At 55.0% G+C, this 21,847-nt stretch overlaps 1 protein-coding gene across 3 annotated transcripts; it reads right to left on the reverse strand.

Moving 5' to 3' along the window:
* Positions 1-228: 228 nt before the first annotated feature.
* KHK (ketohexokinase) lies at positions 229-21,612 on the reverse strand. Of its 3 annotated transcripts, none has more exons than XM_083432775.1 (8): positions 21,407-21,612; positions 20,861-20,977; positions 18,033-18,167; positions 12,987-13,059; positions 11,492-11,638; positions 3,028-3,116; positions 1,619-1,776; positions 229-574 (listed from the first exon to the last, which is right to left on the reverse strand). In XM_083432775.1, exons 1-8 carry the CDS (start codon positions 21,496-21,498, stop codon positions 489-491), a joined length of 897 nt encoding a protein of 298 aa, XP_083288901.1. In that variant the 5' UTR covers positions 21,499-21,612; the 3' UTR covers positions 229-488. The 3 variants fall into 3 exon arrangements, with proteins under 3 accessions (XP_083288901.1, XP_083288902.1, XP_083288903.1); XM_083432776.1 differs by lacking the exon at positions 18,033-18,167 and adding an exon at positions 18,246-18,380 and having other exon boundaries at positions 21,407-21,586; XM_083432777.1 differs by lacking the exons at positions 12,987-13,059; positions 18,033-18,167 and having other exon boundaries at positions 21,407-21,591.
* Positions 21,613-21,847: the final 235 nt, after the last annotated feature.

The following is a 21,847-nucleotide window of genomic DNA, read 5'->3' on the forward strand; positions in this document are numbered from 1 at the left end:
TGCAGTGTCAGGTTGTGACTCAGGTTCGAATATATGAAGCCACGAAGCCCACTGGCCCCGACTCTTAGCCTAATCTGCTTTACAGGGATTAATTGAGGGGGAGACCCACGCATGCCACCCAGAGCTCAGAATATAAATGCAAGAGAGAAATAAAATATCTGGGGCAGGCCAGCCCTTTTCATCCTGCCCCTCACCCTACCCACACAGGTGGGGCTTCCACACAGAGGCCACTGGTCCAAGCGTTTTATTGATCGGCCTTTGCAAAGAGGCAACGTGGGCAAGTCTCTCTCTCTCTCCCCAGATCCAGGCCCAGCCAGGACACCCAGGGCGGCCCGGGCACAGCAGAGAAGCGGCTTGGGCTGCCCAGCCCCTCCGGACCTTTCAGAGAAGCAGCACGCTTCTTCCTCGCTGAGTCAGGGGGGTTGTGTGATTTTGGTCCACGGCTTGATGACGGTCCCCAGAAAAGATGGGCAGACATGGCTTGCAGCTCACACGATCCCATCGTAGCCGTGCACCCCGCACTTCCGGCCGGCCACCTGGCACCCGTAGGTGATTGCCTCGGCCAGGGGCCTCCCTGCGGGGGGGAGAGACAGAGAGGGGTCAGTTGAGCTCTGAGGCCGAGAGGTGCCCTGGGGTTCAGGCAGCAAGAACTCTCCCCACCAGGACTCCATTTAGGGGCGGGCAGAATTCAGGGCTTGCCATAATTACTTGTTTTTCTGCTAAGAAGCCAGAGATCCACCAGGTGCAAAATTGTGGCCAGAGGAGGGAGGGGGAAGAGCACAGCATGAAGGGACATGCTCTGTCCGTGGTCAGCCGCCCCAGGAATTTGGGCTACCAGAACTGAACTCACAGTCCAAGAACCATAGAATTAAAGAGTTGAAAGGGTCCCCAGGGGTCTCCAATCCAACCTGCTGCAATGCCGGAACCATGGCTAAAGAAATTCTGCCTGGCAGCCACCCCTGGGCCCTGGGCACCTACAATTTTCTTGTGAATGCTCAGCGCCCGCACCGCAGGGCCTCCGACACGACTTCTGGGGCCCCGCAAGGAACTGGAAGTTATGTCTGAGGCCTTGCAGGGCCTTGGAAGTCTTCCGGGCTCCCAGGCGCTGCAACATGACGTCACGATGTCACGTTATGTTGCGCATGTCGCTGGGCACCCATAATCTGGGGTCCAAGTTGGCGCCACTGGGTACTATTAATTCCCCGGATCTGGGCACTAGACCTGCTGGTGCAGCTGAGAATAGCATTCACTTTTCTTGCTGCTGCATCACACAGTTCATAGAATCACAGAAAGCAAAGCAAAGAAAGACTTGTAAGAAAGCAAAGCAAGAGACTCATTTTCTCCCCCCAACTCCAGTCCTGGTCTCCCCCCACCAAAACAAAAAACAAAAACCCTTTCTTCTTTGCAAAGCCTAATTTTGAAGCAAGTTTGGGCAAGCTTCTTTGTTTCTCCTATAGTTAAAACTGACGGAAAGTCCGAAGCCATGGTAATCTACTGCAGACCCCCAGAGATCTCTCCGTAGATCCCATGTCTGATGAGCAGGTTGCAGAAAAGATCACAAAGGGGAGATATGGACATGCAGGCGACAGGGGGGAGGAGAGAAGCCCCCGCGACTCACCCCTGCTGAGGGCCAGGATCACGGCCGCGTTGAAGGTGTCCCCAGCACCCAAGGTGTCCACCACCACTTCGGGGGAGAAGGCGTCCGAGTGAACCAGCACCCCGTCCGGTCCCATGGCGTCAGCCCCCTCCTCAGCCCAGGCACAGACCAGGGTGGCTCTGGGGGGGAGGGAGAAAGAGGGGGGAGGAGCCTTTAGCCTTGGGACAGAGATCCCGCAGGTGCCTGGGTGGGGAGGCCCGGGGGGCAGCCGGAAAATGGGGGCACCCCAAAACACCCTCCTGGTTCTTTCTCCCAAGGGAGCTGGGCTCAACAGGGCCTGTTTGGTTCAACCCAGGGAGGGGGAACCTTGGGGGGGGGGGTCCTTCAAAGCCCAGCAGCCAGGATGATGAAGTTCCATCCTGCAGACCAGCTTCACAGGTCATTTCAGCAAGTAGAATTGCATAATAATAATAATAATAATAATAATAATAATAATAATAATATCCACCCTTTACCCTAAGGTTCCAGGGCAGGTTGCAGCGTTGAAAAACATATTAAGCACTACGTAAAAAAAACTTACAACCACTTTAAATAAGGTGGCTCTGAAAAAACAGAAACCCCAAGTGTCAGAAGTTGCTTTGTAATTTTTTTTAAAAATGTAACTCATTTTTAATGTTTGCTCTAATAATAATAATAATAATAATAATAATAATAATTTATTTATACCTCCCTCCCATCCGGCTGGGTTTCCCCAGCTACTCTGGGTGGCCTCCAACAAAATATTAAAATACAATAGTCTGTCAAACATTAAAAGCTTCCCTGAACAGGGCTGCCTTCAGATGTCTCCTAAAAGTCTGGTAGTTGTTTTTTCCTTTGACATCTGGTGGGAGGGCGGGTGCCACCACTGAGAAGGCCCTTGCCTGGTTCTCTGTGACTTACGGATATTTTATGGATATGAATATTTTAAATGAACATTTTAAGATCATCTTTTTGCAAACCGCTTGGGAGCCTTCAAAGTTTAGGGCAAGCGGCGTAGATACATTTTGTTAAATAAAAACATTCTGTAAAGAAGAGATGGAGGGAAGACTAAGGAGCAGTTCTGGAGCGTTGCACAGAACTGTAGACTTAGGAGGGAGCATGAGGGTCATCTAGTCCAACCCCTGCAAGGCAGGAATCCTTTTGCCCAACTTGGGGTTTGACCCCACGACCCTGAGATGAAGAACCTCATGCTCTAGCGACTCCCCTAAGTTCTTTGCAGCCCCCTTGGCATTTCCCACAGAGCACCGAAGGGCCAGTGGCCAGCTGCGCATTCAATCTAGCTGCTGGAGTTGGCGCGAGTGCCCCTCCCATGCCAGAGGGTGGGCAGGGGGGCTGAGGGGCACCCCAGAGGCCATCCAGCCTCCCCTTCTCCTTGGGGGGTCTCCACCTACCCCAGCTTCAGATATCTGCGGAGCCCCTTGACAGCTTCGGCGGCCGAGTAGAAGCCCCTCGCCTTGGCCACGTCCTTGCTGACAAAGACCTGGAGGGGGGGGGGGAGACGCCAGAGTCACCTTCTCCTCTTGGTCTCTCTCTCATAACACTAGAATTCCCAGGCGCCCAAGGAAGATGAATGTTGGAAGATGCAGAAAGGACTCGTTCCTGCAGCACAGTGTTAGACGGTGGAACTCCCTCCCACAAGATGGCCACCTACCGGGACGGCTTTAAAAGAGGATTGGCTAAACTTATGGGGGAGAAAGGGGCTCTGCCAGGATGCAGAGATGCTTCTGAATGCCAGGGGCAGCAAGGGAGAGGGTTGCTCTCGCGCTCAGATCCCGCTTGTGGGTTTCCCGTATGGGCATCTGGTCGGCCACGATGAGAACAAGAGGCTGGACTAGGTGGGATCCCCACTGACCAGCAGCTAGGCTTGTCAGGCAGAGCCTCCAGTTCCAGAGGCAGTCTAGACTCCTGGGGTCTTAGGGGTATTTGGCCACTGTGAGGCGAACAGGATGCTGGTCCAGCAGAGCTCATTTCATGTTCTGAGGTCAGTCCTGCTCAGCCCAGGCAGTGCTTCACAAGCAGAACTTAGAACGGGAGAGTTGGAAGGGACCCCCAGGGGTCATCCAGCCCTGTTGTGGTTCTGGACAGTTGAGAGCTAACACTCCCAGGAGGCCTTCTTATTAACTGGGTGCACTGCCCATATAATCCGGGCATTTTCCTGTGGGCTGAGCTCTCTCTCAGTGCAGAGTGTATGAGACTGTGAGCGAGATAGTTTCAGTTCTGTTAGAGACAGAAAGGTTTTCTTTTCTGTAGGTTTTCTTTTCTGTTTTGTATGCTTCAAAATAAAGAGTGATAGATTAGAAGCACTGGTGTCGAGCTGAGTTATTGAAGACACCACACAGACAAAGCCACAGTTCCTGCATGACCCACTGGCATAGCTGTCAACTTAGAGATTTGAAAATAAGGGACCAGCAGCCTCGAAAATAAGGGATCAGCAGCCAAAATAAGGGATTTTCAGGGCATTGGTATGTTCAACTTCTGAGCTCCTCCGAGCCAAAGGCAGAAAGCCCAGCCAGCAGCCAAGCGAAGCCTCAAGCGGTGGTTCCCACAGCGCAGCAACCCGGCAAAGGGGATGCAGCAAGGAAAACCACCGTCGTCACCTCTCCGCTGGGAAGCGCTGAGCAAAGGCGAGTCCCCAGGCAACGCGGCTGTCAGGGGTTCAGGAGCAGAGTCACAGGAGAGGGAAGAAACGGAGAGCGAGGGGGAGGAGTCGGAAGGAAATGTCAGCGGCGACAGTAGTCCGAGGTCTCTGAGTCTCTCCAGTGACTCGGAGGATTCACAGAAAGGGGCCCCCATGGTCAGGGCAAGGGGAGTGCCCAGGGGGACACCTCGGGAAGAAGGGGCCAGAGGGGACTCAGAGAGTAGCAGCTGGAAATCCGGACCAGCGTCCCCCCCAGAGTGCAGTAGGGGGGAGGAGTCCAAGGCATCGGGATCAGGGAGCGCGCAGGCAGAGGGAGAACGTGAGGCAGGACTGACCACACCCTCGTCAGGGAGCGAGGAAACGGTCATCCGGAAAGTAAAACGCGCGCGCGCGCCAAGTTCAAATGTACAGGAGGGCGGCAAGGTGGGCAGCCCGGGTAGGGAGCCAGGTCCTAAAGCCCGCCGAAGAGAGGGGGAGGAGTCAGAGGGGTCAAGCTCGGCGTCGGAAGAGTCCAGGAGGAATGAGACCTCGGGGGGTAGTAAGACCCAGAGGAAGAGAGAGAGAAGGAAGAGGTGGAGTAAGATTAGAGTCTTAAGCTGGTGCACAGGGGGTGGAGATCCAGACAGAGCTTCGCCGGTCTAAAGTCCAGACGTAGGGCTGGGACGCTGAGACTTGTAAATGGAGACTATTCTTCAATAAAGACTTTGATACTGTACGATCGGCTAGCGTTGGTCCTTGGTGAGCTGGGACCCGGAGCCAGCTCTGACAGTAAGCTCTGTCTCCTTTTTAAAGTTTTGGCACCAAGAACCTCGCCACGTGAGTCGACGCAGCGAGGACAGAGGAGGGGTGCTTACAGAGCTCACAAAACTCAGGCAAGATGACGACGGAAGAGCAGATAAAAGCCCTGCAAGAAGCGGTGACGCACCTCAGCACGGAGGTAATTGCATCCAGGAAGAGAGAGGAGGAAATGGTTACCTCCTGCCGGGATCTCCAGGCCAGGTTGGACGTGCTTTCTAGACAGGGGCAAACGGGATCCAAGGCAGAAGGCATTGGCTTGGGGAGAAGGGGAGGCAGCCTTGTATCGCATTTCGATGGGAGTTTGCAGCAGTACCCCAACTTCAGAGCAGACCTGCTGTTTGCGCTGGATCTCCTTGACAAAGACTTTAGAGATGAGAGAGAGAGAGTGGGGTTTATCTTGTCCCATTTGCATGGGGAAGCCAAAACGTGGCTGCGGAATCTATGGAGGGACAATGATCCAGCGCTCCAAGATGCGAAGGCTTTTATTAAAGCAATGGACTCATGCTTTTTATCAAAGGTAGACGTCGATATTGCCAGGAGGGACATACATGGACTTAAACAAGGCAAAGCCAGCGTGCGGCAGTACCATACTCGATTTTTCGGACTGGTTCATGCCCTGGGGTGGGAAAAAGATTCTGCGCCAGTCAGAGACCTCTTTTGGGAGGGGTTGAATGCAGATGTAAAAGCGGAGATTGGAAGAGGGGAGAGACCAAGGAGCACCCAGCAGGTAGTCCAGAGGGCTCTGGAGATCGGGGTGCATCTGGAAGAAAGTCCTTGGAACAGGGAAGAAGGGCGTTGGGGAAGGGCACCAGCCAGAGCACCTCCCCTCTTTCCCAGAGAAGCAGCGCGTGCGCACTCCACACCCTCGCAGGGAGGGGGAGAAGAGCCGATGGAGATCGGAGGTGCCAGGGCTCAGTCAGCTAACAGAGCCCTAACACCGGGAGCAGCCAAAACGAAGCCTCCTAGAGGGAACAGGAAGTGCTACATCTGCGACAGTGCTCAACACATGGCGAAAGAGTGTCCCCAGAGGCTCCACAAGCACACTGCAGCCTCGGCAACAGTCGCTGAAGCAGCTCCATTGAAAACGCAGCAACAGTTAAACGACGGAGTCTGGCTGGAGGAAGAGGCACTGGGGTCCAGTCAGACAAGTCAATGAAACAATCCCCAGCACTTTTGCAACCCACAGACCCCCTCCCACCCAAACCAGTGGTGCAGCTTACAGCGTCTCTCCAACTGCCCAATGGACGCACTCTGGAGGTGCCGATCACCATTGACTCCGGCAGCAACGCTGACTTTATAGGACTGGAATTCGTTCAGCAGCACAATATACCACTGCTACCAGCCACGCTGCCCCTGAACGTTGTCACGGTGGATGGCAGGGACCTGTTAGGGGGACAGGTGGTGCAACAAACGCAACCAATGGGGATGCGGATTGGAAATCACCGAGAAGTCATCAGCTTTAATGTCACCCACCTGTCGGACACGCCTGTAGTCCTCGGCATGAGTTGGCTGCACAGGCACAGCCCAGCATTGGCGTGGTACCAGCGCCAACTGACCTTCGGCTCCTCCTATTGCGCGGAACATTGCATCCTTCCTAGCCCGGAAGAAGGAGGGGACGACCCGCAGCTACACTTAGGCACGCTGCAAGCAGTGCCGCGCAAGTACGCAGCGTTTTTGGAGGTTTTCTGCGAGAAGGAAGCGGACAAGCTGCCTCCCCACAGGTCCTATGACTGCAAGATTGACCTCCTGCCAGGAGCGACGCTGCCAGCCGGGAAACTGTATTCCATGTCTGAGGACGAGCTGCAGGAGCTCAAGGAGTTCATAGACCTCAACTTGAAGCGCGGTTTCATCCGGGAGTCGAAGGCAGCGGGGGGCAGTCCTGTATTCTTTGTGAAGAAAAGGGACACGCCCCAAAAAAGACTTGTGGTGGACTTCAGGCTCTTAAATTCAAAGACCAAGCCCGCGGCCTTTCCCATGCCCAAGATAGATGACCTGCTGGCGACGGCGAGGAAAGGACGCGTTTTTACAAAGTTGGATCTGCGAGGGGCGTACAACCTGATTCGCATACGGGAAGGAGACGAGTGGAAGACTGCCATGTTCACGCCCCTGGGCACATATGAATACAGAGTTATGCCCTTCGGTTTACAAAATGGCGCCCACTGTTTTCAAGCTTTCATGCATCACGTCCTGGCGGGTCTCCTCTACAAGACATGCGTCTGCTTCTTGGACGACATCCTGATATTCTCAGAATCTGAGGAGACCCACGAAGGTGACGTCAAGGAAGTTCTGCAGAGACTGCAGGAGCATCGGCTGTATGCCAAGCTGGAGAAGTGCCAGTTCGACAGGAAGGAGGTGGATTTCCTGGGCTACAAGCTGTCGGACAAGGGGCTTGCCATGGACAGCGCCAAGGTTCGCGCAGTGTTGGACTGGAAGAGCCCGCGCAATCGGAAGGAGGTCCAGCGGTTTGTGGGGTTCGCCAACTTTTACCGCAAGTTCATCAAGGGGTTCGCGATGCAGACGGCGGCCATTACTGACACGCTCAGCTCTAAGAAGAAGAAGTTCATCTGGACGGAGCAAGCGGAGCAGTCCTTTCAGAACCTTAAGCGTCTCTTCTCGTCCGAAGGGCAGCTACTGCATGTGAATCCCAGCAAACCGCTGAGGGTTGAAACAGACGCCTCAGACAGAGCCGTGGGCGCCGTACTGTTGCAAGAGGACCCGCATGGGGACTGGAGACCGTGTGCCTTCTACTCTAGGAAGCTCAGCAAGTCGGAGCAAAACTACACCATCTGGGACAGGGAGTTGCTGGCCATTCATGCAGCATTCAAGGCGTGGCGGCACTTCCTCGTCGGGGCCAAGCACACCGTGCAGGTTCGCACGGATCATAAGAACCTGGAGTACTGGCGCACGGCAAGATTCCTAAACCAGCGGCACATCAGATGGGCGGAATTTTTCGCGGATTTCGACTTCAGGATAGAATACATCCCAGGCGACAACAACATCATGGCGGATGCACTGTCCAGGAAGCCGCAATACCTCGAAGAGGCGGCACCAGCAGCGGCCAAGCACATTTTCGCTCCGAAAGCGTGGGCGTGCGCTGCAGCAACCGTGGACTTGGAGGCGGTCCGTCGAGCACTGCAGGGGGACCCCTTTGCACAAGCCAAGATGGAGGAGGTGCACAAGGGCACGGTGAAGGACGACGAGTTCCAAGTACGAGACGGGTTGCTCATCCGCAGAGGAGCTCTCTATGTACCGGGAGACGACCTCCGGGCGAAGGTACTGCAGCAGTTACACGACGCACCCACCGCCGGGCACTTTGGCAAGGAGAAGACGGCAGAACTAGTTGCCAGAGATTTTTGGTGGCCCAAGATGCGGGGGGAAGTCGCGGAGTACGTCTCGAGGTGCGACACCTGCCAAAGGGCCAAGTCAGTGCACAAACCTCCGGCGGGACTGCTCGAACCGCTGCAGACTCCGAGCGAACCGTGGGAGAGGGTGGCCCTGGACTTTGTCACGGATTTACCCAGCTCAAGGGGTAAAACGGCAGTGCTAGTGGTGGTGGACATGTTCACTAAAATGGCCCACTTCATTCTGTGCGCGAAGGTGGCCACGGCAGAACAGACCGCCAAGCTGTTCATAGACCACGTCTTCAGAGTGCATGGACTGCCACGGTCTATCTTGTCCGACAGGGGGCGCCAGTTCATTTCGAGCTTCTGGCAGAAGCTGATGGGTTTCCTGAATGTCAAGATCAACCTAGCGTCGGCGAGACACCCGCAGACCAACGGACAAGCGGAACGCGTCAACGCCGTCATGCAGCAGTACCTGAGATGCTATGCAAATCAACAGCCGACGACATGGGTGGACTACCTGCCGCTCGCTGAGTTCGCTTACAACAACACGAAGCACGTGTCCACAGGGGTGACGCCGTTCTTCGCCAACAACGGGAGGCATCCCAGAACCTTCCCGGGATTAGAGAGACTGGGGGAGGGGGAGCCACAGGCAGCGGAAGTCTTGGCGGCGGAATTGCAGGAAGTCCACGAGCAGCTTAGGAGGCAGTTAGAGCTGGCAAAGCACGCATACAAACTGCAGGCTGACAAGCACAGGAGGGTTGGTGAAGACTTACAGGTGGGAGACTGGGTGTGGTTAGCGGCCCACGCAGTGCCGACAAGATCCTTAGCTAAGAAGAAACTCGGACATAAGCAGCTAGGACCTTACCTAGTTGAGGCACAGATCAATCCGGTGGCCTTCCGGTTGACACTTCCGGAAGGATCCAGAATGCACCCAGTATTCCATAGGTCGGTGCTCACGCCCTACAAAGCACCTCACCGATTTCAGGCGCAGGGCACGGCACCAGACCAGTATAAGGAGATCCCCCCAAGGAGGGAGTCGCCAAGAAGGGAACCCATCAACCAGGTCACAGAGATTTTGGACTCGAGATGGGGGGAAGAGGGAGTAGAATATTTTCTCGCAAGGGAAGGTACCCCGGCCAGCGCCAACAGTTGGGTGCCGGACTATGCCCTGGACGAGCCTCTCCTCAAAGAGGAGTTTCATGCCTTGTTCCCACACAGGCCCATGCCAGCCGAGTATTTCGACGACTGGCTTTTCACACCCACGCTTTCTACCAGCACGTTCCAGGGATTCACCTCGGACGAAGAACCAGCATTAGAAACACGTTCACCGGAGGGCTCGCCCTCGGGGTTTGCCTCAGACCGCTCCTTTTGGTGGGACAATCGAGGAGAGGAGAGGTGGCTGAGGGGCCCTTGGCAGGCAACGGACCCAGAGGGGAACGAGGGTGAGAGGGACATGGACGTGATGGGGGAGGACGTTGGGTTCGAGCATGGCGGCACGGAGATGGAAGCAGAGGAGAACGAGGTCGGCGACGACATGGAGGACGAGCCGGATTTCTCTAACTGGATGCACGCCACGGGGGACGAACTGTATCCACCATTCACCCCCACAACGACGGAGCACCCAGCACCCCCGCCGGAGGAAGGGGAGGGGGGAAGGGGGGGCTTCGAGGGGGGGATGGATGTCAGGGGTTCAGGAGCAGAGTCACAGGAGAGGGAAGAAACGGAGAGCGAGGGGGAGGAGTCGGAAGGAAATGTCAGCGGCGACAGTAGTCCGAGGTCTCTGAGTCTCTCCAGTGACTCGGAGGATTCACAGAAAGGGGCCCCCATGGTCAGGGCAAGGGGAGTGCCCAGGGGGACACCTCGGGAAGAAGGGGCCAGAGGGGACTCAGAGAGTAGCAGCTGGAAATCCGGACCAGCGTCCCCCCCAGAGTGCAGTAGGGGGGAGGAGTCCAAGGCATCGGGATCAGGGAGCGCGCAGGCAGAGGGAGAACGTGAGGCAGGACTGACCACACCCTCGTCAGGGAGCGAGGAAACGGTCATCCGGAAAGTAAAACGCGCGCGCGCGCCAAGTTCAAATGTACAGGAGGGCGGCAAGGTGGGCAGCCCGGGTAGGGAGCCAGGTCCTAAAGCCCGCCGAAGAGAGGGGGAGGAGTCAGAGGGGTCAAGCTCGGCGTCGGAAGAGTCCAGGAGGAATGAGACCTCGGGGGGTAGTAAGACCCAGAGGAAGAGAGAGAGAAGGAAGAGGTGGAGTAAGATTAGAGTCTTAAGCTGGTGCACAGGGGGTGGAGATCCAGACAGAGCTTCGCCGGTCTAAAGTCCAGACGTAGGGCTGGGACGCTGAGACTTGTAAATGGAGACTATTCTTCAATAAAGACTTTGATACTGTACGATCGGCTAGCGTTGGTCCTTGGTGAGCTGGGACCCGGAGCCAGCTCTGACAGCGGCCGATTTGATTGGCACAAGGCACGCAAGCTCCACCCCCCAGTCGTTCTTAGACTCCTTATTGGGTGAGCAACGCAGCCAAGCAACCCAGTTGGAGCCTCCCTCCTCCCTGGCTGGCAGGGAGGGAGGGAGAGGAGCTGCTTCCTTTGAAACCCGGGAAATTTAAGGGACATCATCAATAAGGGACAGCAGCGGGACACGGCGCTGGGATAAGGGACTGTCCCGCCAAATAAGGGACGGTTGACAGCTATGCCCGCTGGGTCAAAGGATTTACGACCCACAAACTTTAACAAGCCCAACCCCAGGCCATGCAGGAACCACAACTGAAGAATCTCTGCTAGATGTCCACTCATCTTTAAAATCTCCAAGGGAGTCTGTTCCATGTAAGGAGGACGTCCTGAGTATGGAGTATTTACCTTTAAGGTAGTCTCTATGGGAGTATATTGTATTTAATTATGGGGTATCAAAGTTTCTAGGGGGCTAACCAGGCTGGGATAGCAGGCTTGTTGGGTTTTGAATGTCTTATGTAGATTTTTCAGTTTCGTTGTTCTGTATGGGACAATGACAATAAAGACTATCATATCGTTTCTGCCCCGTCATCCTGGCTTCCCCCTCAGACAGAGGCCTTCCTACCACGTCTCCGTAGCCGAAGAGCTGGTATATCTCTGGCCGCGTCTTCTCCACCTCCACGGACGTGGTCACTCGGTCGGACGGCGGGCAGGTCTTGTTATACGCCTCCACACGCTGGATCATCTTCACCTGCTCAGAGGCATTCCTGCCCTGGAGGAGGGAGAAGGTGGGTCTCAGAGGGAGGCAGGAGCTCACCTGGCATCCCAGGGAGCTTCCGTGGCCAGGACAGCTGCTGCACCCACAGCCAAAAGGTGGCCACGGCAGTCCTGGCATTCATGCTCTGCTGAGCTCTAGATTACTGCAATGCCCTCCCCGTGGGGCTGCCCATGAAGACTGCCTGGAAATGCCCCCCCCCCCCGGGGCACCAGAGGGTTAATGGCCAACAGCTGGCATCCTCAAGGGCAGTGACTCATAGGCAGTGGCTCCCAAATTTTCCTGGGCCCCTGCCCCCTTGGTTCCATAAAGTCACCCTCAGCGACCCCCCACCCTATAAAAAGCATTATTCAGCCACTACAGAGGAGAAAAACCCAATAAAATTCAAAACGGGAATGATTGCACATTTATTCAAAATCCAATTAAAAACTAGTTAGTTTAATTAACTCGACAAAAATGATAAACTTGATCCAGCGATGCCAATGAAGTCTGATAGGTCATGGCAGATAGGTCCAGCGCCATGGAGCCCCTCCTTGACTCTTAGTGCTCCCCCCGATAATCCCACAACTCTAAGATCTGGTAACAACAGACTTTAAAGGGGGCCATCTCTGAATCAAGGCCCTGCAAACGCGACACGAAGCCCCTTTCGCAAAGAGGTCTGGCCTGTCGCCTGCGGAGCGAGTGGCCTTGTTTTCAAAACCATTGCATGTGTTTACTGGCTCACAGGAAGTCTTGTTCCCAAGAGCTACTTCTGTGTGCGAATGGGCAGTGTTCAGAACTTATCAACGGCCACCTATAATAATCATAATCATAATCATAATTTATTATTTATACCCTGCCCATCTGGCTGGGCTTCCCCAGCCACTCTGGGCGGCTTCCAACAGAGTATTAAAATACAATGGTCTGTTAAACATTAAAAGCCTCCCTAAACAGGGCTGCCTTCAGATGTCTTCTAAAAGTCTGGTAGTTGTTGTTCTCTTTGACATCTGATGGGAGGGTGTTCCACAGGGCGGACGCCACCACCAAGAAGGCCCTCTGCTTGGTTCCCTGTAACCTCACGTCTCGCAGGGAGGGAACTGCCAGAAGGCCCTTGGAGGTGGACCCAGGTGTCCGGGGTGGAGATGCTCCTTCAGGTCTACTGGACCGAGGCCGTTTAGGGCTTTCAAGGTCAGCACCAACACTTTGAATTGTGCTCGGAAACGTCCTGGGAGCCAATGTAGGTCTTTCACCTATACTTTTCCATCTTCATTTCCTGCTGATGGCAACCCCTTGTGGCACCTGCAACTCAGGAAGACCCTTCCTCCCTCTCGCTCCCCCCTCCCCAGCAAGGGCTTCCCTCACTCACCTCCCAGTGGATCCACTTGTATTGAGACAGGTTGACCTGCTCAAAGTCAGCAGCCGTCACATCCGGCAGGTTGCTGGTTGGGGGTGGCGGGGAGAAGGCGGAAGGGTGGGGTGGGGGGGTTACAAAGGTCTATGAGATGCAATGCCTTCACAGCCTCCTCTCCCACCCGAGATTATTCATTTGAACAACCTGAAGACCCCGATCTGGTCATTGATTAAAAAGCACAAAGGAAGGTGTTGTTTTCTTGGCCTCCCACCGTAGCAGAAGCCAGGCCCAACAGGTGGGGTCCATGCAGCCAGACACCCTCTCCCTACGGGCCCCCCAGGTGCCCCGCAAAGTATGTGTGGAAGGGGCATCAAGGCAATAGTCAGCCCCTCTTCTCCCCCCCTCCTGGGTCCTATCAAGAAGCCCACTGCCTCAAAAGCACGGAGGGTCCATCTGTGTCTCGGATGCAAGGCTGATCTTGCAAAGCGTTATGTCCACTTTGATCCCCTTCTATGTACAGTAGTGAATTGGTTCCTAAACCCTGAAAACCTGTTTCAGCTTTCAAATGTTTTTTGGAAGCCAAACGTCTGATGGATTAAGTTTGGCGCTTTTGTTTTTGCTATTTATTTTGCGTTTTTGTTTTTGAGGTTTTTCTGGTTAATTTGTTTTTGTGACTGTGTGGAATCCAGTTCAGCTACTGACTGATTGATTGTGTGACTGCAGAAATGGATAAAAGCAAGCAATGACTATCATCAGTGCAGGTGAGAAAAAATAATGATTTTAATTTTTATCATCAACAATACTGTCTTATTTATTTTATAGTACAGTACATTGATTATTTGCTTTCATTTTATGGTTCAATAGTCTTGTTAGATAGCAAAATTCATGTTAAATTGCTGTCTGGAACGGATTAATCCATTTTGCATTTCCTTCTATGGGAAAGCACAATTTGGTTTTCGAATGCTTTGGTTTTGGAACGGACTTCCAGAATGGCTTAAGTTTGAGAACCAAGGGACCACTGTATGCTGGGACCCATCCATGGTGCTGGCTTTGATCTGCACAGCCCCAAAGAGCTGGACTCAACATTATTCAGGGGCTGCCTCTGAGCCAGGGGCCTAGGAAGCGGGGAGTGGGGGGGTGTGGTCCACCCCGGGTGTCATCCCAGAGGGGGTGCCAAAATTTACCGCAGGGCTTGGCCTGCAGCACGTCCGAGCCACAAGTCTCTCCTGGGAGTGACATGGTGGCTTGGGGTCCTGTGCTGCCCGAAACAGCAGTGTGGGGCTTACTGCGGTGCCCCCCTGGGTGGACCGCCCCATCCCCACTGCTCTGGGTGCTGCAGCAACTAGCGACACCCCTGTTCTGAGCCTGCGGATCCTGTATTGCAGGGGGTGAGTCGGATGGCCCTTCGAACACAACAGTTCTGCGATTGTGGCCTAAACCTTTGGACAACCAGAAGAAGCATTAGCATAAGAACCTAATAAAAGCCTGCAGGATCAGGCCAGGGGCCCATCTAGTCTGGGATCCTGTTCTGACAGTGGCTGACCGGACCCTTGCGGGAAACCGGCAAGCAGGATCAACACTCTCCCTGCCCACAGTTCCCAGCACCTGGTCTTCAGAAGCATCTCTGCCTCCTCCATGAATCTGAGGTGAGCAAGGAGGGCCATGGAGACACCACAGAGGTTGACCAAAGAGCAGGGAGGAGATGGAAGGGAGAGAGACGTTCTTCTTCCTCTCTTGTAGAGGCAGCGATGGCCACCAACTTCAAAAGGGGAGCAGACCAAGAACGTGAAGATCAAGAGCTACAAGTGACTCCAGAGTCACAGAACTGCCCAGTTGGAAGGGACCTCCAGGGGTCATCTAGTCCAACCCCCTGCAATGCAGGAATCACAGCTCAAGGATCCCCCGACAGATGGCTGCCCAAGCACCTGGGGGGGGGGGAGTCTGTTCCACTGTCATATGACTCTTAATATCAGAAAATTCTTCCTGGCACTAGATCCCAGCAGGAAAGGACTGTGTCCCCCCCCCCAGCAGCCCTCCCTCCCTCCCAGTAGGCTTCCTGCTGGGGGATCCGAGAGGTCCCTGGAGGAGCACTTTCCTTGGGCCTGATCCGTCTGGCTGCTACAGCCGGATGCTTCCCACATTCTAAACTCTTTGCTCCATGAGTCCCCTCAAAGAGGAACCTTCTCAATGATTAACAGAGCAGCGGATCCTGCCCCCTGAGCAAAGGCCGGCCAGAACCCCATCCAGGGCTCAGCTGAGAGGGGCCAAGGATCAAGTCCAGCGGATGTCTCCATCTGGGGAGGGGGTGCCAGGGGGCAGAAGGAGGGACCCCTCCCCAGCCCTCTTCTCTCCCCAAAACAGCCCCTGCCCCCTCCCAACACCAGACCCCGCTTTCCAAAAAGCAAGGGGAGGGAACAACACCCCCCCCACATTCCCCTGTCCCCACCTGCCCCTAAGATCACCCATTTGCTCCCTGCTCCAGACCAGGCAATGACCAGGAAGGCAGATCAGGGACGGATTGAGGGAGATGATTGGCTGCTGCATCTGGGCTGAATTATCAGGTGAATCTGCCGAGAATTACTGGGCATGCATGGCTGTGCTTTCCCCTCTTCTCCCACTGGGTGGCGCCACTCAGGGAATGCGGGGGGGGGGCATTCCAACTCCAATTCAGGCCATAAAGGTAAAGGTAAAGGGACCCCTGACCATTAGGTCCAGTCGTGGCCGACTCTGGGGTTGTGGCGCTCATCTCGCTTTATTGGCCGAGGGAGGCGGCGTACAGCTTCCGGGTCATGTGGCCAGCATGGCTAAGCCGCTTCTGGCGAACCAGAGCAGCGCACGGAAATGCCGTTTACCTTCCCGCCAGAGTGGTACCTATTTATCTACTTGCACTTTGACATGCTTTTGAACTGCTACGTTGGCAGGAGCAGGGACCGAGCAACGGGAGCTCACCCCGTCATTGCGGGGATTCAAACCGCCAACCTTCTGATCGGCAAGACCCGCGTCCCTCCAATTCAGGCCACAGCTGTCAACTTTTCCCTTTTCTTGCGAGGAATCCTATTCAGAATAAGGGAATTTCCCTTAAAAGAAGGGAAACGTTGACAGCTATGGTTCAGGCTTCTCAAGCAAACCGCTACCCTCTGAACTGGGCCGCAAGCCAGAGGGTGCAGACAAGCTCAGGCCGCTTGGCCACAGTTGTGGCTGAAGGGATCGGAATTAAATGAAGTTCCATTTATGAACACTTTATGTGTATTTTTTTGGGGGGTAAAGGGGGACACGGGAGGGTTTTAGACCATTTTATTTACTTTTCCTATGTCCAGTTTTCCTGTTGTTATTCTGTCTCTCACAGCCACAATAAACCTACCGTTAAAATTATGTACTGGTCATTTCCTCATCAGAGGGCAAACGGGCAAATTTAGCAGGGGGTCAAATACTCCCCCCCCCTCACTGTAACTGGTTCATTTTTTTAAAGTAGTTTTAAAATAAATAAAGTCGGTGAGAGGGAAGCTGGAGGTCTTGGCAGCTCAGCCGCCAACTTCCTCAGAGGCCTCTCGGCCTCAGTGCTTCCAGTCTGTAAAATGGGAAGAGAGGATTTGAGCAAGGGGGGGGGGGCTGGGCAGCAGAACTGTGAGGCAAGCAGAAATCCAGCGACTGCGACTTTGCACCCGAGCAGATCGGCTTGCAAAACTGAGCTTCTTTTGCTTGTGGTGTAGCTGTTAAAAGCTCAAGAAAATGGCTTGATAGAACGAAAAGTGGAGGGAAGTGACCTTTCTACTATTAATGATCAAATGCACTTTGCACGTTAATAGTCCAAAATTAATGATTAATATTAGGAATAAGAAGGGGGAGGGGCAGAAAGAGAGAAGGTGACATTGAGCTGCCCCTTTGCTCTCCACGCACCTTGCCTCCATCTCTTGACAATTTATTTCTCATTTACTGTATTTTTCCGTCTACAAGATGCCCCCCTGTATAAGATGCCCCTTATTTTGGGGGACTCAGGTTTAAGAAAATGGGGGGAGATGCATCCGTGTATAAAACGTCCTCTAATTTTTGACATTATTTTTTAGGGGGAAAACCTAGTCTTATACATGGAAAAATACGGTACAGTCATACCTCGGGTTACAGATGCTTGAGGCTGCGTTTTTTTTGGGTTAGGTAAAGGTAAAGGGACCCCTGACCATTAGTTCCAGTCGTGACCGACTCTGGGGTTGCGGTGCTCATCTCGCTTTATTGGCCGAGGGAGCCGGCGTACAGCTTCCAGGTCATGTGGCCAGCATGACTAAGCCGCTTCTGGCGAACCACAGCAGCGCACGGAAATGCCGTTTACCTTCCCGCCGGAGTGATACCTATTTATCTACTTGCACTTGCTTTTGAACTGCTAGGTTGGCAGGAGCAGGGACCGAGCAACAGGAGCTCACCCTGTCACGGGGATTCGAACCGCCGACCTTCTGATCGGCAAGTCCTAGGCTCTGTGTTTAACCCACAGTGCCACCCGCCTGGAAGTACCGGAATGTGTTACTTCCAGGTTTGGCCGGTTGCGCATGCATAGAAGTGCTAAATCACACTTTGCACATGCGCAGAAACACTGAATCGCAAACCCGCGCATGCGCAGATGCGCTGCTGCGGATTGCGAATGCTGCGGGTTGGGAACGTGCATCCCACACGGATCATGTTCACAACCCGAGCATCCACTGCTGGATTGTAAAAATGGTAGCCTCAAAGCGGTTTACAAAACTAAGCAGCAAGCGAATCTTATTGAATTGATAAAAGGGTTGGGACGGTTTCTAGAGAAAGCTGGGTCAATGCCTGCCCCCCCTGGGATGAGTGACAGCTTGCCTGTCCTGTGGCAGCCGGCAAGGTTATTGTTTTGCTTATGCATTTCATCCCCCCCTCCCATTTTGTATCTTTATGCCCCGAACTGCCCTGAGGTCTTTGGGCAAAGGGTGCGATGCAAATTCAATAAATATTAGTTGGGAATAATAAATAGAGGGAGCCCTGTGGCGCCACCCAGTGGCAGGGTGGGGAGTTGGCGGGCGGGGGCAGCAGCTGCCCGCCTGGCCTTACATGTCATAGAGAGTGACCGTCCGAGAGCCGTTGTGGCAGTTGACGAGACAGATGGCGCAGGGCATCTCCCCCCGGCTTTGCCTCACCAGGTGAGAGACATCCACGTTGTAGCGGCGGAAGTCGGAGAGGATGAATCTTGGGGGCAGCGGAGGGGAGAGAAAAAGGAGGTTAGAGCCTGTGGCCCGGGGGGGGGGGACCCCTCACCCTAAGCACCTCGCAGCGTGCAGGATGGTCCGGGTGCCCGTCGTGGAGTTGCTGATCACCATGGAGGTGGGCAGGGCGCACGCCGGGCGCGGCACCACGTGGGCGAGGTCCACCTCGTAGCGCTGGAAATCCTCACGGACGAAGCTGGGTGGGCAGAGAAGAGGAGCCCCCTTAGGGGTGGGGAGGGCGAGAGGGGCTGGAGACCCCCTTTCTCACCCCATCTGGCCACAGTGATCCACACAACAGGCACCTCCAGGCTTGACTACTGTAACTCGCTCTACGTGGGGCTGCCCTTGAAGCTGACCCAGAAACTCCAGCGGGTGCAGAATGCCGCAGCAAGGCTCCTTACAGTGTCCTTGCCGTGGGATCACATTCATCCAGTGCTTTACCAACTGCTCTGGCTCCCCGTGGAGTACAGAGTCAGGTTTAAGGTGCTGGTTTTGACCTTTAAAGCCCTACGCTGCCTAGGACCCTCGTACCTACGGGACCGCCTCTCCCGGTATGCCCCGTGGAGGACCTTAAGGACTTTGGAGGTCCCAAGCCCCATGGAGGTTAGATTGGTCTTAACTAGGGCCAGGGCCTTTTCAGTACTGGCCCCGACATGGTGGAACGCTCTGTCACAGGTTAAAATTGCATTGTCTGTGGGCTGGATTTAGAAGGCAATTGGGCCAGATCCATCCCCAGGCCTTAGTTTGCCTACCCATGATAGAGAGTGCTAGGAGCTGCAGGCACCATTGGCCCATGAAGGTAAAGGTAAAGGGACCCCTGACCATTACGTCTGGGGTTGCGGAGCTCATCTCACTTTACTAGCCAAACCAGAGCAGCACACGGAAACGCTGTTTACCTTCCCACCACAGCGGTACCTATTTATCTACTTGCACTTTGATGTGCTTTCAAACTCCTAGCTTGGCAGGAGCTGGGACTGAGCAACGGGAGCTCACCCCGTCGCAGGGATTTGAACTGCTGACCCTTCTGATCGGCAAGCCCTAGGCTCAGTGGTTTAACCCACAGCGCCACCTGCGTCCATGATAGAGGGCCCCAAATCCACTCTGAGCCCGGAGTGCAAAATCTCTGCTGGAGAGCAGAAGGTGTCTCACAGAGAAGGTGGGAATTGGGTGAGGATTCCTGCAGGTACATGGGAGCAAAGCCTTTGTCTTCACCTTCCCATAAAACTCTGGGTCCAAGCAGGCAGCGACAGAGGGATTTCTCAAGATCTGCAAGACCCAAATACTTACATTCAGCTTCTCGATGCAAGAGGCGTCAGGACTCATGATTCTTGGGTGATGTTCCACCCTGAATGGAGTGGCCACATTTGACCTCAGGTAAACAGAGTGACCATTTACACAGAAGCAGCTGCTGCTACTGCAACCAGCCTTCCCTTGCCAAGCGAATGGAGCATCTCTGTTCATCCACAAAAGGGTCCTCTCCCCCCGAAGGCCCAGAAGCAGTTGCAGGATGATTCTGCTGCTGGAAAGGGGCCACTGCTGGACTCACCACATTTACGCCACCTTTCTCTCCAGAGGACCTCAAGGTGGTCCCCACGGTTCTCCTTCCCCCCATTTCATCCTCATAACCAGTGCCTTTTATCTGGGGGGGACGCATACCACTAAATATTTTGTGGATCTAAGTTTGGCCTCATTAAGTGGCAGGATTTCAATATGAGCAGGAGAATGAGAGTACCCCTAAAAAAATTTTTTTTAGGAAAAAAGCACTGTTCATAACAGTGCGGTGGGTTAAGCTGGCTCAAGGTCAGCCAGTGACCTTCATGCCTGAGTGGGGATTCGAACCCTGATCTCCAAGGTCACGCTTTGATACTCTAACCCAGCGGCTCTCAACCTGGGGGTCCCCAGATGTTGTTGGACTACAACTCCCATCATCTGAGCTCTGGCCTTGCTAGCTAGGGGTGATGGGGGTTGTAGTCCAACGACATCTGGGGACCCACCGGTTGAGAAGCGCTGCTCTAACCACTACTCAACACTTCCTAGACATTGATACAGAAATGTCACAGACTGCCCTTCTTGAATTTCATTGCCATTTGACTCAGCACCTTATATTCTCTCCTGTCATGGATGCTGAAATTCCTGCATTGCAGGGGGTTGGACTAGATGACCCTCAGGGTCCCTTCTTTGACTCTGCCCTTCTGCCCCAACACCTGCCAGTTGCTGAGCCTTAAATGGCTTCACTTACTCATTAAAGTAAGACTTGGCTATTCATTTGTCCTGCTACTAATAAATGTTAGAAGATAATGGATTACTAAAAGTAGGGAAAGGGCTCTGGGAAAAAAATCTAGGAGTGGAAATTCCCCAGCCCTCCCCTCCCCTCTCGGAAAAGGCATCAGGGGTCAGGATGGGACCAGCACCCAAGTCCTGCCCATGCCAGACTGGCTTCCACCCTGGGGCCCCTGATTTCCCTGGAGGAGGAAGAGAAAGGATGGATCCTGCAAGAAAAGGAGCCTATCACAGATTTGCGGAGCTGAAAGGGACCCCAGCGGGTCATCTAGTCTGACCCCAGTCCAAAGGACACCCGGCTGCCTCCTTTGCCAGGGTGCCGGGCAAAGGGCCCGTGGCCTCGCCCACCCTCCCCTGAAGGAGACCCACAAGCCTCCCCCCCAGCGGGACACTTACTCTGCGGCGTGGCCGGGCGCCAGGGAGCCCATGAAGGCGCAGGGGGCGCCCAGCAGGGCGAGGACGGTGCAGGTGTTGGAAGCGTTTCCCCCGCGCTGCCATCGCTGCGACAGGCACCTGCCAGCCAGGGAGGAAGGAAGGAAGAAAGCCAGGAAGGCCGTCTGTCCCGGGTGCAGTGCAGCGGGCGGGACTAGATGACCCCCGGGGGGCCCTTCCAACGGTGATCGAAGGAAGGGAGCCAAGTCGGCAGCTCAGCGGGAACAGGGAAGCTTGCGCCCACCGCCCGCCCGCCCCTGGCACCAGGCGCGTCTCCAGGCCGGGCGCCTCCCAGTTCCCGGGTGCCAAGGCAGAGCCAGCCGCCCGCCCGCGGGGAGCCGGGCATCTTTCCCCAGTGCCAGCTCGCTCCGAGACCAGGAGTGCCCAGGGCGGTGGTGCCATGCAGCGTGTATGGCCCTGGCACCCAAAGTGGGGGGTGCCCTGCCCTTTCGTGGGGCATTTGGTGGGTGCCCGGGCACCCCGGGAGCTGGCACCTCTGCCAGGGGGTACCTGGTGTCCGAGTCCTCGGCCGGGTATCTCTCCACCACGCTGATGATGTCGAGGCACACCAGCCCCACGCACAGCACCCGCTTCTCGCCCATGGGCGCCGCTGCTGCCAGCCCGGCCCGCTGCTCCGAGGCTCGCCCAGCGCAGGCAGGCAGCGCACTCGGCAGCCATTGGCCGGCCCGAGCCCCGCCCGCCTCCCTGGGCTCATGCAAATCACCGCCTTCCTATTGGCCGGGCGGGGCAACGCCCCCTCCCTCGCCAGCCCCGCCCCCGGATGTGGGGCCGCCAATCAGGAGGATGGGGGAGCAAAGATGGGAACAAAGGAGGGGAGTCCTGCGTCCGGAGTCCTCTCACAAATTCTGCAAAACCGAGTTAGAGATGAGCTCGCAGTATCTCCAAATCTGAGAGTTGTGCACAGCTATGCACCAAATAGTTTGAAGCTCA

Source organism: Podarcis tiliguerta, assembly GCF_965153285.1.
Source record: "Podarcis tiliguerta genome assembly, chromosome: 3".
Lineage (NCBI taxonomy): Eukaryota > Metazoa > Chordata > Lepidosauria > Squamata > Lacertidae > Podarcis > Podarcis tiliguerta.